Raw genomic sequence first — 18,905 nt, forward strand, 5'->3', positions numbered from 1 at the left:
CTGAGTCCCTAGTGGGCCAAGACTATTTCTTACTGGTCTTTGGTCTACCAGTTAGTACACAGAAGGCACTCAGTTAAGTATCCTGTGTTGGAAATGAGCCCAGCTCTTACAGCAGCTTTCATATGGCTGAAGTCTCTTTGAAAACCAGATATTTTTCTACTTTATAACATTCTTAAACAATATGCGAAAAATCTACTGCAAGTTTTGATGAAAAATACCCAATTTTTCTCTTTGAAGCTAGTGCACTAGAAAAATGAAATTTTAATGACTTGGAGTGATCCTAATGATCCTATATCACACTTTTAAAGTTATCTTCAGTGGTACCTGAAACAAGTTACCTGCTCCAGCCTATGCAGCTTTTTAGGTTGTCACCCACAACTCAGTTTATGTATCTAATTGATCTGTCTGCACCAATTCCTCTCACACCTCCAAGCTGTGCTTTTAAACATGCCATAGATTAAAAAGCTAAAATAATCAAGCTTGTTAGAAATACTTATGGCAGGAATAGTCCCTAATCAAGAAAAATAATATACCCATGATCAAAAAACACAAGTATCTTGCAACATCCATTATATCTGCTCAAAGGCCTTCATTGCTTTCTCTGGTTCTAATCTACATCAGAAAAAGATGTCACATAGAATTAGCACTGTTTATCACTTAAATTTGCCCTCTCAATTCTTAAAATCCAGCTTAGTTTAGTGGGTTAAAACCCTTCCCACTTTAAAGTTCTCTTCTGTAACTCAGTTCAAATTAAGTTATGAGTCTTATTACATTCACTTAAAAATCTAAAGCTGTTTTAAACTACATTATACTATCTTTCTAGCAGATCAAAAGCATAATGTGATGATATAAAAATATTAATATTTATGACAAAAAATATTGATGGGTAAATTTTTAAATCCCAAAATGTAACTAATGTGGCCTAAATCCCATCACTAAATATTCGATGTTTCATATTCTATTAAAAAGTGTCTTCTTCTTTTAGTACTTCATATATACTATACTCTAAATATTATACTGTAGTAATGGAGAAAAAATAGAAAACAGGCATCACAAAAATTTAGACAGTTAAGCTCAGAGTGACTTTTAATATGCCAATCAATGTTAATAAAACACAAGTCAAAGAGACAAGTGCAAACATGTCTTATACCAAAATTAATAGGAAAACAATAGAAAAATTCTTTTCTTCCAACATCTATTAGCCAGTATTATTAGTCAAATGGCTAATCACAGATAAAATATATTTTGTGAAAAGCTTGGAATAGTCAGAAGTCATTCTGGCATTTCAAACAGCTATGTACAGTACCACCAAGATTAGTTTATATACACAAATATTGAAGAGGACCAAGGCACAACAGTTAAAAACAGACTAACAATACAATCAAGTACAAAACTTGGGTGGAAGGAGGAAACATTTTTAAAAAAAAAAAAGAGTCCGGGAAGGGCATTATCAGAAAAAATTACAAAACCAGTAATAATTATACTACATTAATACAGCATTCCAAAGGGGGGGGGGAGGTGCACTTCTCCAATGCACTAGCTTCAAAGTCCAAAGAAAAAGAAAGGCAAATAGCTGCTTTTCATCAAGAGCAGCTATATATTTCACATAATTGTTTTCAAAAGAATGCCTATTAACAATGATGATTGTTTAATGCTACAATTTTACAGCAAAGACAAAACTAAAATAGCAGCAAATTCACAAGGCAATACTTCCACAGAATTATCATTCCATGGTTCATACAGTGCCTACAAAGTGCTCCCAGTTGGATATACAAGTATAATTCACACACAAAAAAAGAAAGAAATATAAGACTGACACACAGGTACAATGAAGGCTGAGCAGTAACTGAGTCTTAGCATTTCCCTTTTCAAAGGGAGAATGTTTGTAATAAAGCCCTTGAGTCCTTTTTACAGGTCATTATAGGGAAGGACACCTTTTATTACAACCCAACAGCAAACTATAAGCAGCAGACCACCATAGTGGTTAACCCTGGAAAGGCTGATGTAACATCCAACAGTGACCGACATCCTACAGAAGACTGACTGGTAAGACTAGATGAAAGCCTGATAGAGCATTGGTCAAAATACAGCTTTTAACTGTAATTCACAAATAAAAGTCCTAACAGGTAAACTACTAACACCGATTTTGAGAAAGTGATTGCAAACTGAATTCTAGCAGTGATTTCAACCTATCTTCCCTCTTGTCACAGTTTTTTGGGGGAGGTGGGAAACGAGTAGTTCAGTATATGGTAAGACTGACAGAGCGGTTCATTTTCTTTCCAATAAGTCGAGATGTTCTATTACTCTGGGTGGTGGACCTAGTAGCCATCCGGTCAGTGAAGAGTGCTCTTTCCTCAGCTGCAGCTTTTGCCAACTGGGCTTTCTTGAGTTCCCTAAAGAACATAAAAATAGGAAACAAGATTTTTTACCTACTGTATTAATCAATCCTAGGAAGGAACCCTAAGAGGCCAAACACAAACTATAATATCGGGGCAATCTTTACATGTCATCATTATTCAAAGATGCAAATAAGGCAGGAAAAATATGAAACTTTAGCTTCTGTTCAAACAACTTACATTTATAAAATAATTTTACTCTGTCCTTTCAGAATTAAAATATATACACTTAAATACAAGTAATGACTGGGTTTTAATTAAAAAATAACTTCAAATAGAACTCTATACTGTGAAAATATCTTTAAATAACAGATGAAAGGAAAATTCTACTTCCTATTTGTATGAACAATGATGGCTATCAAACTAATGGCAAATAAATCCTGTATTTCAAGTAGTTTTATTAGGTTAGAATCAAAATGGTAGCAATAAAGCAAATGAATTAGAATTATTCCAAGTTTTCTGAAAATGTCAAAGGTTATTTGCATCACATGAGAATCAGCTATTAACCTAATCAACATCAATCTCATCCTTTCATAAAAATAAGTAGAAAAGAATTTTTCTTAAAAAAATTTAAGCTCATAATTTCAAAGATTAGAAACAACACAAATTTATAGGTCAAATACTAACATACTAACTTAAGGCAGAAATCCCCAAACTTTAACTGTATAACATGCCAAGTCACTATATCTTTCACTGACAGAAAGCCTTCATCATCTCTCATTAAAATTTGTGAATTAAAAACAAATCAAAACCCCTCACTTACTTCTGCAAAAGTGAATTTTTGAACTTTTCAGCATTTAATTCTATTCGTAATTGTTCTGCACTTTTTCTAGAAGCAGACAGCAATACTGAATGCTTTACCAATGCCATTGCTGATGGTCTTCTCTCTGGATCTGGATGAATCATAACCTTAAAAAATATATATAAAATTAAGGTAAAGACATGTGATTTAGTAAAATATTGAACCATATCAATAAAGTGCTTTATATACAAAATACTCACTTTTAGCAGCTCTGTAAATTCTTGGGAAAGCACTTGTGGAATCCGAGGTAATCTACCCTGTCTGATTTCATGCCATTGGTCTCCATTTCTGGGAAGAGGTTCAGCACCAGCAGCACATACCACTGTGAGGGCAAGGGCAAAAATATCCGCTTTTGGTAGATGGGTATAGTTCTGTAAAATTAAAAAAAGAAAAAAAAATTAAGGAAATATAAAAATAGTCAAAATAAAGTAAGATTACACCTCAATAATGATTTTGGTGAGAAATAGGACTAAATTAAAATGTCCAACGCCACATTTAAGTTCAAGGCCTATTCAAAGAACAAGCTAAATTTGGGGAAATTATTCTAATTACAAAGTATTAAACACTCGGGTGGGGGAGCGGTAAATAAATTTCTAAAAGTGAATGTCTCCCTCTTTATCACTAGCCCAATTCAACTCGCAGAACAAACTCCTATCCTTCTAAGGCAGTGGTTCTCAACCTTTCACAGGGGTCGCCTAAGACCACCGGAAAACACATTTTCGATGGTCTTATGAATCCAGACACCGCTCCTCTATCCGTCTCCAGGCCCACATACAAGTACCCGGTGACCCCTGTGAAAGGGTTGTTCGACCCCCAAAGGGGTCGCAACCCACAGGTTGAGAACCGATGTCTAGGGGCATATGAAAACACAAAACATACATATATTGACAAGTTACAAATAAATATACATAACATATACATGTAAGACACAAACATATAAAAAGAGCAATGGGATCATAAAATTTATTTGTTCTACTTGTTCTATTTTCATTCAAAACTTGTTGAGAAATACTTCATCACAGTTTTTGAAACAGTACTATTAACATGTCATAATTTACTTAATCATTCCTATGTTGCTAAGTACTTATTCACATTGTTCTCAGTTTATATGAATGTTTTTATAGGAGACTCCTAGAAATGGAAATTCTGGGTCAAAGGGTATGTGATTTTAAAATGTTGCTAGATACTAATACTTTGATCTCCAAAATGGCTATGCCATTTTAAAGTTCCACTAGTGTTGTATGAACTTCTCTTTTACTACAACTCCACCACTGTTGAATATTATAAATATTTGCCTTTACTGACTTTTGCTAAATTAAACCCCAGCCGATGGTTTAGCCTTCCTATTTTATATTACCATTGTACTAGTTATTAGCTCAAAATTTTAATACATCTCCATTTATGTTTTATCAATCAATGTTACAAAGCAAACGGCATTATTAAAAAGAGAAAAACTACCTCCTGCAAAACTTCATTTGCAAGAAAACGGCTATCACCCTCTTCAACTTGTGGACTAGAAATCCTTGTTACATGCCCAAGATCACCTAGAAGTATTGAAAAAAATGTAGCCAAGAGTTAAAACACAACAGCCTCTCTCTTTATTTTAAGGTAATAATCTGATTATCTTTCTTTCTTACCTATTTTAAATATAACTTTGTTGGACATCCAGTCATCTTCATCTCCTTCTTCAGAGGCAGCATTTGGAATTGAGGTTCGAGATATGAAAATATTACCTGTCAAACAGTTATTTATGTAAGCCACACTAACAATTAATAGTATAACCACAGTTCACAGACAAGGCCATACATCAGAATCATCCAGAAAGCTTGTAAATATACAGAGGGTGCCAAAAAATATATATATGCATTTTAAGAAAGGGAAAAACGGTATTAAAATTGTAATACTTAATATATACTGATAACGAAAGATGAATAAAAGTCATGTGTATACATTTTTTATTTTTGGTACCCCCAGTATATATATTCTTATATGTTCTACCCCAAACCCAATGAGGTTAAGAATCACAGGGGATAGGAACTGGAGCTATACTTTCTAAGAATATACTTACGGGCCTAGCATTGGTCCCTGAGCACCTAGAAACCACTGCATCAGGCCCTTCTCATCTTCATATTGATCATCAGCAGTTTTTATTACTTAGTAACAATACAAAGAGCAGTAACGTAGTTATCTGTAATGCTGCCAAAGCACAAATTTTATCTAATGCTACAAGGCTGGTGTGAAGAAAATAGTCATGTAGCTGTTGAGTTTGGCTGACCATACACCATCTATATCCCAATGTGGCTTCATGGTCCACTATTTCAGATGTATACACACTTTTTTTCTTCAAATTTGGGTAAGCTCATGATTAACCAGAGTTTTAGTGCCAGATTTCATTTTAATCGTTTTATAAATATAGTATTGAATTTATAAATGTTCTATTCATTGGAGTCATCTTTCCAGTTTGGCTTTATTTATAGGACAAATTGTTTTATGGTGGTATTTGTAAACTAAACATTTTTAAAACTTCACATGCCTTAATATTTTCAACTTCTGTACTTAACAATATAAGGGTCTACTATGTTTGTCTGACACATAATACAAGATATGACTGCATGTAGGCAAACCTTACAAGTCACATTTACTGTCATCAGTCCAAATATATTTTTTGAAAATAAAAAATTTTAGTGAGTTGTTTAAGTACAGATAAGAACTTCACATACTCATAGAATTCAAATAAACTGTAAAAATGTTCTTAATTCCCCTGGATTACACATTTCCACAGGTTAAAAAACAAAAACAAAAAACCCAATACTTTTAAATATAACTTAAAAACACCTCTCCTAAAATGTTTAACTTGAATCCATCCTTTTAGTTATAACTTCAAATTTACAGGAAATATAGGGGAGAGAGGAATAAGCTAAATGATGCAAAGAAGCAACCAATCAAATCCAGAAGGATGTACATCTTGCAAGGTGTCCATATTATTATTTTTAAAAACAGGGCAAGGTAACACCTAAAAAAACAAATGGACATAAACAGATGTAATGCATGGTCCTGAAATGGACACTAATTTGGACAAATCAACTGTTAAAAACTTGGGTTAACTGGGAAAAATTTTAATATGACCTGGCTATTAGATGAGATGAAAACTTACTAAAATGGAAAGGCAGAGATCGTTGAATTAAAAAAAATTAAACCGTGTACATTATGGTATTTTAATTAAATGAGGGATTTACACTTAGATGTTATTGTAAGATTCACTTGCATCCTTTTTTACATGCAATATAATCGGAATGCATGTGCCATTTTCATGGTACTTTATAGGCTAGAAATGCCACCATGTTTGTAAAGTACTTAAGTTTTCAAAGCATTTCCACACCTCAGTTTATTCTAATTAACCCTGTTAGCAGCAATGACATTATTTTATAACCGTAGTTCCAGAGACCAAGATGACTGGGTAATTATTGTTTTTAGTCTGGCTTGTATTTTAAAATATTTTTACAATGTGCTCATTACTGCTTCTGTAATAAAATATTGTTTTAATTTTTTTAATTTAAGCTAAGATTTAAGCCTACACCTTGATAAGTACCACTGCTGCCTTCAGTCTGAAGTCTCATAAGCCTTTCAAAAAATACACTGATAGGGCCGGCCGAGTGGCTCAGTTGGTTAAGAGCTTGCTCAAGAGTTTGAGCTCTGAGCAACAGCAGTTCGATGCCCCAGCCCGAGCTGAGCTGAGCTGAGCTGCCAACAAGGTGACAGTCTGGCTCAGCTAAAAAAAAAACAACAACAAAAAAACGCTGATATTGTTCTGAGCCATAGTATGGTCAGGTCTACTGGAGCCATTTATACATATATAAATCAACTTTTTAGCTGAAAAATAGCCTAACAGTAAAGAGAAAAAAAAACTAAACCCACTATATTCCTACTCACTTGCAATCTCCAACCCTGATTCACTTGCAATCTTTTTTATAAAGTTACAATCATAATGTGTTGTTTTCTGACTCATACAATTTTATTTTACAGACTAGAAATACGTTTGCATAGCCCTTAAGTTTTCAAAACATTTCCACATTTCTCATTTTGTTCTAATAACCCTGATAGCACCAGCATTAATTTATAATTATGGTTCTATAGTATAGTCTAGTAGAAGGGGCTTTAAACACAGGTTCTTAGTCTCCCCCAAGAGTCCCACTTTGCAACTATGTAGTTTGCACAAGATGTCTCAAAATTTTCCGTTTTTAATAAATGTGAGTTCATTAAATCAAATCTTTTGGGATAGCAAGAGATGAATGGAAATCATAAAACAATACTAATAAGTTGGCTAAAGGTCTTTTAAACTGACAATGAAAGAAAAATAGTAAGATGTTTTCACATTGTTTTAATGAAGTCATTTACTCTATAATCCTAAAGTCACAGGTCAGAGGATTTGTAATACTTACTAGGCTTTATATCCATGTGAACCAAAGACATTGAATGGATATACCTCAAGCCCCGGCCAACTTGCAAAAGGAGATCCTTCAACTCTGCTTCGGTAAAGTAACTCATGCTTCTGTAGTTTTTACTTATGGCATCAGCTAAACTTCCACCTAACAAATACGAAAAAAATTACCATTATCTTCTATCTTTATTGAATAACCAGACTTAACCAAGAAAGGGACATTTTATAGGACTTATTCCCTTCAACCTGCTTGTGAAATCAAAATTTTATTCTTTCAATAGATAATACACTCACATGGGTACAAAACATAATGTAGTTTTTATATCATCCATATACCCCAGCAACCCACCTGGTTCTCTTCCCCAGAGTAAACCAATTTTATCAGTTTCTTATGCATTCTTTTCAACTCCTTTTTATACAAATGATAAAATCTTTTCATTATCTTGAAGATCATTTACCAACGCACAAAAACTACTACCCTTCTTTCTTGTGTCTCAACAAAATTCTACCATATAACTGAATGCTAGTGCATTAACTAATCCTTTAATTGATGGACATTTAAAATAATTTCCAAGTATTTGCTACTTTATACACTATGGTCTAAGGAATAACTTTGTACATTGGTCATTTCACATATATTTAGTACATCTCCTAGAAACACACTGCTGGGTCAAAGGGTATACACAATGTAATACATGAGTGCATAGTGTGTGTGTGTGTTAATACTATTTTATTACATATAGAATAAGTTTCTGTAGGTGACAGGGCCATTTCTCTGTTTATCCCCTGCAAAAGAGCTTAGGATTGGTATTCACACCATCAGGAGCAAGGCTTGACTGTCTCTGAAAAGTTCACATAAAGAAATAGTGTACTCAGTTTGATTTCAAAATGGCTAGTATTTAACTCTATTAGCATGTGTCTACATGAATCTCGGGTGGTTATACACGTAAACACACACACACACACACACACACACACACACACACTCCCCTATAGAGAAGGCTGTACCAATTTATACTCCCATCATTAATGTATGAGAATACCTGTTTTCCCACACCCTTAACAAGTTTGTAAATTTTATAGGTAAAAACCAGTATCTTAGTAGTTTTATTATTATTATTTTTTTAAGATTTTATTATTAGGGAATTGGGGGAGGGGAACAGCATTGGGGAATCGGGGAAGGGGAACAGAGAAGTTGCTGTCCTTTTGTTCTTCAGTCTAGTTGTGGAAGATGTCGCTTCACTGGCTCATGTTGGTATTATCATTGCGCTCTTCCCAAGAGAGGCAGTTGCTCGCCAGCCATTGGATGGCTGCTCATGGCTGCTTACGCTGGCTACTGGCCACTCACAGTAGCTTATGGCAGCCCACTGCAGCAGGGGCTGCAGCCTACGCCTTTGCTGGTGACACAGCAGCCAAGCTCCAGGTCGAGCTGTTATTCACCATCTTAGCTGTAGAGGGCGCACCATCACTGGCCTTCATGTAAATCCAAACTGGGGCTCTGCTGCTCAGAGTGGGCGTCCCACCAAGCCAACTCCTAACCAACGCACCACTCGACCAGCCCAGTGGTTTAGTAGTTTTAATTTATACTACTCTTACTATGAATTAGAATAAAACCTGATTTTATAGAATCAGCCAAACCAATCATCTAATTTGTTTATACTTTTATAAGTTTATACTTACAAGTTTTAAACTTTATCTCAGAGGAAATGAGGACTTATATTAACAACAAACAAAAAAAAGTCCAAAACAAACCACTTCTGTTTAAAGCTTAGAAATAATAAAAGCAGGGAAGTCAATGAAATATTATGAAAGGTCCTTCAATTTGAACAAGATGGAGTAAAATGTCAAATGTGTTTTTAAAATAAAAATAAATCACACACCTGGGTTCCTCAGGCTTAGTTGTGTTCTCCATACTTAACTTACATAAATCTTGAACTGCGGGGAGGAAAAAATAGGGCTCTAGAAGGGAGCAGGTCAACAAGCCTGTCAGACAAGCGGGCTTGAAGTCCTAGATCAAGTTTAATAAGAAAGAATATGGCCGATTTTTAGTGGATCTTGCAACAATAGCTGAGCCTATCTCATTGCTGAAAATGCAAAAGAGGTGAGAAGAGCAAAACATTCATGATTTTCAGGTTCTCTTCCCCTATTCATCAACGTTTTTCTACACTTATCTATGGTAGAATTTTCAGTCTATCACCAAACCAAAGACAAAAGGCTTAAAATGGGGGGCCGGACGAATGGCTCAGTTGGTTAAGAGCTCAAGCTCTGAGCAACAGGGTCACCAGTTCGATTCCCACATGGGCCAGTGAGCTGCGCCCAAGCTGCCAACAGGTGGCAGGATGGGTCAGCTGGTGAGAGCACATGCTCCTAACAACAAGGTTGGCGGTTCGACTCCCATATGGGGTGGTGCGCTACGACCCCCAGCCCCCACCCCCAAAACTAAGATTGAACACAGCACCTTGAGCGAAGGGGCCATGAGCTGCTGATGGGCAGTCAGATGGTGACTGGACTTGGAGCTGAGTTAGCTGCACCCTAGAAAACTAAGATTGAAGAACAACAACTTCGCTGTTCCCCTTCCCCAATTCTGCAACACTATTCCCCTTTCCCCAATAAAATCTTTAAAAAAAGTCTTAAAATGCAAATGACTGAGATAAGAAAGCTTAATCATTGATAAAGAATATCAGTTAATCAACATGTATAAATGAATAACAGAATCCTTTCCCTGTGAAACTGGAAAAGGATCTGAAGATCAGGTCTATTATTAATCATTAGTACATTCAAAGCTTTCCATGGAGGAATGGTAGAAAAGGGAACCAAAGAAAAGAGCTCAAATGTACCAGGATAGCCTTATTTTTTTCATCTAAGCAGAATAAACAACCATGTAAAGAGGCAGTCCATTTTCACATATGTCTATTTATTTTTAAAAGATCTTTAAGTTTTATACTGCTCCAAAATAATCAACTGTTTCAAAAGATTATTTTATAATCTAACTTTATTACAGGACAAGGCCTTTGTAATCTGAGAGAGTAGCAAGACCACTCACTCCCCACCCCAGGCCCAAGAGTTTTCTCAAAATCACCTGAATTACACAACCATGTGTTTAGTAGGTTGTTGTAAATTTGTGATCTCTGGACTACTGCTGAATCAGCCATATCAAAAAGGTGAGAGGGAGGAAGAAACTAAAAGGAGATGGTATCCAGCAAATATGGAGTGGAGGAGACATTATGGTTGATTTGTAGTATATTACATGCAGTTAACTGAAAAATAAAGGTTAAAAAACAATATTTTACAAGGTCATGGGAGATAGCTACATAAATATTTTGATAGTACAAATAGAAACATTTCAAGAGATGTGTGAAACAAACTAGCAGCAATGCTATATACTGAGGCTTCTGTTCTTACAAGTATAGAAAACAAAATGACAACTCAGTGAGAAATCAGGTATGAGAACTGGATCTTTTACTTGTTTTGTTCCCTCTTTTAAATACGGAAAATCTGCATCCACTTATTTATTCACAATCTATAAGGTAGCTGAAAACGTTTAAGGAAAAATTGAGAATGAACAAATAATATAGGGCTGGCCGAGTGGCTCAGTTGGTTAAGAGCTTGCTCAAGAGTACGAGATCTGAACAACAGGGTCACCGGTTCGATTCCCACATGGGCCAGTGATGATGCACCCTGAGCTGAGCTGCCGCTGAGCTGCCAACAGGTGGCAGGGTGGCTCAGCTAAAAAAAAACAAAAATAATAATATAAAAATAAATCTTTGCAGCCAGCGTGAGCGGCCAGCAGCCAGCGTGAGCGGCCAGCAGCCGCAGTGAGCGGCCGTCCAGAAGCCGGCGACTGATCTGCCTCACCCTGGAAAGAACGCAATGATGGTGCCAACTTGGGCCAGTGAAGCAACGTCCTCTACAACTAGACTGAAGAACAAAACGACAGCAACTTGTCTGTTCCCCTTCCCCCAATTCCCCAGCACTGTTCCCATCCCCCCAATTCCCCAATAAAAATCTTTAAAAAAAAAAAAACTTTGCTATCACCTCAAATGTTCACTAAATGCTAAATTCTCTAATAGTCACAGAAGATATACAGAAATAAAAATCCATTATATATCAAGATTTGAGTATTTAATGACAGATGTCTATAAGAATCAGAATCGAGACCAGGATTTTGGTAAAAGTTTAACAAAAAAGGAGGGCCCCAAGCTGGTCCTTGAAGGACTTGCTACAATTGAAAGCGATACATAGATCCAAAGTTAAATCTCTACACCTGCTCATTTTGTTTGTCATGAGGGGAAAAAAGGGAGGGAGGCACAGCTAAATTATAAGTCTTAATGAATTCTAGTGGTAAACTAGGTTGCATAGATGGAAGTGGGGGCAAGATTACAAAATGCCTTGAACAAACGGCTGAGTTCAGATCAATAAAGTCACTGTCATTTTTATTAATAACCACCATCAGTTTTAGCAGCTCATAAAATGAAGGTTCAATACAGGGATCCTGCGTTATTAACTACTATATCCCACATACACTATGCTAGGTGCTAGGAATATCAAAATATATATGGCAAGACCAGTATCCTCTCAAGAAGATCAATTTAATTTGAGTAACTGGCATATGAATAAGGTGCACTGTTCCACTACACAGGTGGAAGGGACAAGGTTTCCAATCTTTAACATCAGGTAGGCATTACTTGCACTTGAAATTCATATTAGGTTTCTGATTTTTGAATTTGTAAGAGATAAAAGAGACAGAATAGAGCAAGATTTGAGATAAAAATATTTCCTCAGTGTTCATTTGAGCTCACAGGTTTACAAGGGAAGCACTACTCTACTTACCATTACAATATTCGTTCTGTATAAGCATATGATCATCTTCTGCCCATGCAGAGAAATATCGAACTACATGAGAATGTTGTCCAAGCACTGCATGAGCATATACTTCTCTCAAAGCGTTCTGCCTAGGAGAGATTTGAGATTAATAGAATGATAAATCATTTTTATTCAAACCTAAACTGATTTAATTTATCTAAAATCTAATAAAGAAACTTGACTTCTGTATCTATCATTATGCTGAAAAACAACTTGCTTAAGAGAGAGGGAGTTAAGACTCTACTCCAGATTTTTCGAAAGACTTTCATTAAAGAATGTCAGTTAGAAAGAAACCCAGGAATCAGGAAAGATGAAACTCCATTTTACTGTAAATTCATGGATGCTACTAGAAATAAGTTTAAGTTAGGTTTTAAAATCAGACTACTCATAGTATAGTATTTAACCAAGTCCAATAAGAATAATACAAAATGAAAACAATCTGATTAAATCATTATAGCTTCTCAAAACTTAGAGAATTAAATTCAGTGTCTGATCACCTAAAGCCTTAATGTTTGTAACTACAGGGAGCAAAAGACAAAATTTTAAATACATACTCATCAACAGAGCCGGCCAATGGCTTTTTTGACCGCTTAATGGCATAAATGCATCCATCCAGCCTCTTCACACACTTAAACACAGAACCGAATTCTCCAGAGCCAATTTTCTCTAGCTCATGAAATTCTGTTGTATACCGTGACTTCATATTGCTTTCAGTAATTGTAATTCTCTGTAATAAAAAGTGCATCCAGAAGTCAAATATATGGTGATGGATGGAGAACTGACTTTGGGTGGTGAGCACAGAATGTGATATATACATATAGAGAGAGTTGATGTGTTATAGAATTGTACACTTGAAACCTATATAATTTTACTAACCATTATCACCCCAATAAATTTAATTTTAAAAAAGTGTGTGTATATATATATATACACACACATGTATACACACACAAAAATATGAAATTTTTTTGCTATGATAGCACTATGAGTGAAATTTTAAAATTATGTTTTAATGCTTATTCAACATTATATATAGTAACTTGTTAAAAAGTAGAAAGTCAAATTTCAGAAACAAAAAGAAAATTTAAAGGTTATTTACTTTAGCAGGTCTTGTTTCATCTTCAAATTCATAGTCACTGGCTTCCATGTCTTCACCACAGGAACTAAAAAATATAATGTATTTTTTCCATCAACATATCTGAAAGCTATTATCAACTAGAGATCCAAGACTGCATCTGATAGGTATACAGTGAAATGAAATTTTAATAAAAACAGAAATGCATTTAATTTTATGATCACATGATACAGCTCAGCTGATAAAAATGTGGTCCCTGCTGAGATATGCTCATTAACCAGAAACCACCACTACCACACATATGAAAATTAAAGCCTTTCTAAATCAACTGTCTCTGCATGCCTCACTTTTGACACCAAGCTATCCAGGCTTTTCATTCCTTCCTTATTCATGCCACTCCTTTCCCACAGCAGATTACTTCCCACCTATCTCTGTTGAGAATTAGGTGCTAGTAATAGAGGAAAATTTCAGAGCATAAACTTCCATGTCATTCAGTTGAAATTAAATTGTTAAGTGTACCAAACCAATCTTGGGTGGTTGGGGAACCAAACCATTGAATAATGAACTTACTCATTCCAATATGTCCTCTTTCTTCTTCGACACTGTCCTGAGGAATGAAGTAACACAGAATCTGGAGTAAAAGGATTAATATTCACTTGAGGAGTCTGTCGAATGTCAAATTCCCTTTTTCCTGATTTTTCTGTATCCATGAATAGAGAACCACCTCGGAGTTTAACAGAGCTGGAATCAATTCCTCGAGCTTTGGAGAGCAAACTCTAGGAGAGGAAAAATAAGTGTTTAGGATCCAAGTCCTATACACAACCTTCTCAACCTAACCTTCAACAAACCTTTCACTTGGCTGAATGTAGGTCGAAGCCACACACAAGCCTTTGCTGTATTTCAACCAAAAGAAAAAGTGGTTAATTTAGGAGTCTGAAGCTGGATAATAACCATGTTTTCTGAAAACGATAGCTAAGAAAAATAGGTCTTTAGCCCTCAAGAGTAGGAATGGAGTACCATTGCATATTAAATTTAAGTTCATTTTAGAGGCTAAAAGTTAACAAACCCTTTCAATCCATCTAAAAATAGAAAGCAGTCAGGGAGAGCCCCATAAAAGATCCTCTCCCCTCCCCCACCTTAAACAGGTCTTTGAAAGCCACCTCCACTGGGCTCCTCCCCTCACTTCCAGAGGGATCTTGCCTCGGGCAAGTCGGCTAATCAACAGTAAAGCTCAAAAGCAAACATCTTTCTGAGGTTTAGGATTAAAAGTACTGAAACTGCATCAATTACAAAGGTACATTTTCCATCTTCATCTTCTACCATCTTCATCTACCGCATTCAAATGCGGTACCTGGCTCAATTTCGGGAAGTGTCCTTTTTAAAATTTACGGTTACTTCTAAAGTTCTAGTAGTAGTAATCTGCATACCCTCTACTTCTTCATGATACATTATCAACAATATGAACGCATACGAGTCCAAGCCCCAGTCCCAATGCTGGTTTTTAACAGTCGGATGTTCCTAATCATCACTTAGGCTGACCAAACTTGGGCACTACAAATCCACGGGTGTAAACAAACGCTTACCCAATAAAGCGTTATGTCTGGAAATAAGTTTAGATGCTACCCTAAGTTATTTACAAGTCTTTTAAGGGTGTAAATGCTTAGAAGGCCAGCCTTTTCGCCTCCGTCGAAGGCAGTCTTGCCTCCCTACATCAAACTACCTCCCCCCCATAAAGCCACATGACAAGAAAAGATAAGCGCATGAAAATTATTTTAACTGAACTCCTGCGTGCGCCGCCCAAATTACAGGACCGATCACTGCGTTTAAAAGGCACCATATGGCTGCGGCGCTCGCGAGTGTCAGGTGGCCGGGCCAGCACCACTCCAGCATTCTTCCAAACCACGTTATCGGTGCCACACTCCCGGCTGACACTCTCGGGGCGGCCCTACTGCGTTCACTCGTCAGCCACCTGGACGGCGCTGATCAGCCCCTTTGAAAGATGAAGAAGTTCCAGACGAGGCCCATTGTTCGGTTACATAATCCTAACGGACACTTCTGGGCAGGGCCAAAAAGAGGGGCTGCCAACTTTTTGTTGCGGAGCAGGAGAGCGAGAGGGGGTGCGGCCGGGCAGTTATGTAACCGAACCCGGGCAGCGCCCGCTCCGGGCGCCTCCGCCTTTTTTAAAAGGCTAGGCGGGCACGGAGCACCCGGGCCCCGGTGTCCTCTCACCTTGGGGGTGTGCGGCGTGTCGAAGAGCCGCAGCTTGCGGAAGGTCTTGTGCGGCGGGGTGCCGGGGTGGTCAGGCAGCGGCGAGCAGGGGCCCTCGCTAACCCTGCGTGCCCCGCAAATGCGCGGGGACGCGTCGCCCGGGCCGCCGCAGCGCACCGGCGAGAACGAGCTGCCCAGGAAGTAGGCGGCCGCCGGCGACTTGACCGGGGACGAGGAGCCGAAGCCCTCCTCCTCCCACGAGTCGCCTTCGGCCCCGCCGCCGGTCGCATCCGCACCGGGGCAGGCACCCCGCAGCACCATGTCCTCATCCAGCTCCCCAGGGCTGCCGGGGGCCGGGCCGGGCGAGCGGCAGCGCTCGGGCCCGGGCTCTACGGGGCTCCGCGCGGGAGGCAGCGGTGAGTCGGGCTCCTGAAAAGCGGAGTCTTCCCCGGTGCTGTGGCCGCTGCCCTCCTCCTCTTCTTCCTCCTCCTCCTCCTCACAGTCGCTGCAGGGCGAAAAGATCAGTTTCTGTCTCAAAGTACAGGAGGCCCCAGAGCGATGGGGCGGAGGCGACTGCTGCCGGCTCAGGAAGCTCATCGCGCTCCCGGGGCTGGGGCGGAGGACCGGAGAGCCGGGACCCGCGGAGTGCAGGACACAGTCGGCACAGGGGGCGGGTCCGCCACGTGCAACTGGGCGCGTCTGGTGGCCGCCGCAGCGGGTCTGCGAGGCGGTGGGCTGGGGCCCCGGGGCGCTTGGGGCTGCGGGCGACGGTAGCGGCGGCGACGCAGACTTCTCCGGGAGAGGCGGGGCAGCCCGTGCGCCGCGGCTGAGGTCTCCGCAGGTCCAGCCGCGAGTTCGGGCTCCGCGGCTTCCCGCGACCGTTAACCACGTGAGTGTCCAACCCACCAATCCCCGCCCAGCCCCGGGTTTGAAAAAAAAGGAGGGCGCGACGTAGCCCGCGGGGGCGGGATTAGTTACGTGATTTTGGCGCGAACCCGCGGGCTCCGCCCCCTACTCGGCGCTGGTTGGGCCAGGGTGGGCACAGCGCCGCGGGCCAATGAGTAAGCGAGATTGCCGGGAGTCTGGCCCGGCGCCGCCGCTTGAGGCCGAGCTAAGGAAGCCGAGGCGGCGCCTCAGGGAGGGGGCGAAGGAAGCGGGCTTCATTAGGCCGAGCCGAACGGAATCCTGCACTCGCCCTCCTAGCCGCCATTCCGGCGCTCCAGAGTCTGAATTGGGCCAGGGGGCCAGGGAGAAACTCTGGGTCCCTGCGGGTCACGGCAAACGCGGAACCGCCGTGGCCCTCGGGCGCTTCCCGGACATCAAGCAGCCTCCAGTCCCCAGTCCCTTTGGTGGCGGGGTGTTGTGGGCGTGGCTGTGGGCAGTCACGTTCCCGGTCGGGGTCTGAGCCGGAAATGCTGACTCGGGCCTCAGGACCTTTCCGAATCATGTGAGCCGATGGCTTAGGCGGGGCTCCGAAATCAGAAGACTGGCTCGCGAGTTCTCGAGGCCTGGACACCGGCTGTGGGAGCGGCCTCAGGAGCCTTAGTTTCCCCCTAGGGTCCCTATTAGGGTGCGGTCTCCCCCAGGCGGTGGTCCCTTCTGCTGTCATCCCGTCTTGTCCAGAGTAAAAATAAACAGCACCATAGTTGGTCCTAGCACAAAACCAAGTGCCCAGCTCGCGACTACGGTGTTTGTTTGCCAGCACGTGGGCAAGAGTTGGCAAAAGGGATTGGTCCAGTTCGCTGCAAACTTAAAGGCAATTTGAGAAAAAATCCTCTAGTACCTGCATCAAATTGTGATTTAATTCGTCACTTAGTGTCGCACATACAGGTTTCTTAATTTTTCAGTTGTAAATAACCTCATAGTTAATATCCTCGTTTTTTTTCCTCTGTGGTGTGTGTGTTTTATTATTCTTTAGGATATATTTATATAAGTGAGAATTACTGAGTCAAAGTATATAAACTGCCATTCTGCCCTCCAGAAAAAAAAAATTTACATTCTCACTAGCAGTTGGTTAGAATACTCTTGTGAATTCTGAACATCAGTGGGTGTTTAAAGTTTGTTAACGTAGTTTTGTTGTTTTGGTTGATATTGGACAGATTTCATGAGCTTAATGGCCATTTACATTTATTTCAATTGTCTGTTTTTCTTATTGTAGCACTTTATGAACATTAACACTGCCATATGTGCTCTAACACTTTTTAAAGGCTAAACTCAAGCTGGATTTTGAATAATGAAAACATCTTAGTACTCATCACATGGGAAATGTCCTAAAGATGCAGTGAAGGGTAAACAACTGGCTTCTACAAACATTTGCTAACTGATGTATAAATGTCTTTTTTGCATGTTAATCCGAATTCAGTTTTAAGCTCTTGAAAGACAGGAAATTTACTTCTTGTGTTTCAAGGAGAAGCAGTCGCTGATTTATGGTGGCCAAAGCCAAGGAGTGGTGTTTAACACTCTCCCTCCAATGCTTCCTCTCCTGATGACAAATATAATTTTTTGATATGGATAGTCGACATTTTCCCAATTTCATGTGAAATGTAAATAAAAATAACTTTAGAAAACTTCTACTCTTTATTAATCTGTAATATGAGTTGTACGTAAAACTAGTGTGCTTGCTTCCTAAGTAAAGGGGAACTTTCAAACCCGAAAGACACTTCTCCCCCACAAGATTGTTGCTCCTTAAGCCCCTTCCATATAGGAATTCTTTATCCCCTATTAATATCCATGCTAACTCATGTCCCCCGTCCCCCCCACTTCACTCTTTCACAACACCCTGCTTTATTTCCTTAACAGGTTATATCTGTCTCAAAGTATGTTGTTTATTACTAACCCCTTCTAGAAAATGAAGTCCCTCAGTGTAGGGACCTCTTCTGTTTATTGCAGTATTCTGATGTGGCTTAGTTGCCCAATATCTTCTTAGTGATAATAGAGCCCTTACTTACATATTTGTTGGTTTATTTTTCTCAATATAAATTCAATGGTACAGAAGTCTCCCACCTACCCCTTCAGTCCCCAGCCCAAGTCCCCTTCCTGGAAGTAAACACTCTTTTAACAATTTTTTAAACTCTGAATTTGGCCACCTGTCATATTCCCTAAACTGGGAGGTCCTTGAAGTAG

At 39.4% G+C, this 18,905-nt stretch overlaps 1 protein-coding gene across 5 annotated transcripts; it reads right to left on the reverse strand.

The window, feature by feature from the left end:
• Nucleotides 1-1,059: 1,059 nt before the first annotated feature.
• Nucleotides 1,060-16,624, reverse strand: WEE1 (WEE1 G2 checkpoint kinase). 5 transcript variants are annotated; one of them, XM_019656259.1, is made up of 11 exons: nt 15,804-16,624; nt 14,145-14,350; nt 13,599-13,662; nt 13,054-13,226; nt 12,467-12,588; nt 7,638-7,784; nt 4,836-4,931; nt 4,657-4,742; nt 3,399-3,569; nt 3,160-3,305; nt 1,060-2,393 (listed from the first exon to the last, which is right to left on the reverse strand). In XM_019656259.1, the coding sequence occupies exons 1-11, from the start codon at nt 16,377-16,379 to the stop codon at nt 2,240-2,242; spliced, it is 1,941 nt and encodes a 646-aa protein (XP_019511804.1). In that variant the 5' UTR covers nt 16,380-16,624; the 3' UTR covers nt 1,060-2,239. The 5 variants fall into 5 exon arrangements, with proteins under 5 accessions (XP_019511804.1, XP_019511806.1, XP_019511805.1 ...); XM_019656261.1 differs by lacking the exon at nt 15,804-16,624 and adding an exon at nt 15,544-15,710; XM_019656260.1 differs by lacking the exon at nt 15,804-16,624 and adding an exon at nt 15,357-15,531.
• Between the last annotated feature and the right edge of the window lie 2,281 nt (nt 16,625-18,905).

This window comes from Hipposideros armiger, unplaced genomic scaffold, assembly GCF_001890085.2.
Source record: "Hipposideros armiger isolate ML-2016 unplaced genomic scaffold, ASM189008v1 scaffold_256, whole genome shotgun sequence".
Lineage (NCBI taxonomy): Eukaryota > Metazoa > Chordata > Mammalia > Chiroptera > Hipposideridae > Hipposideros > Hipposideros armiger.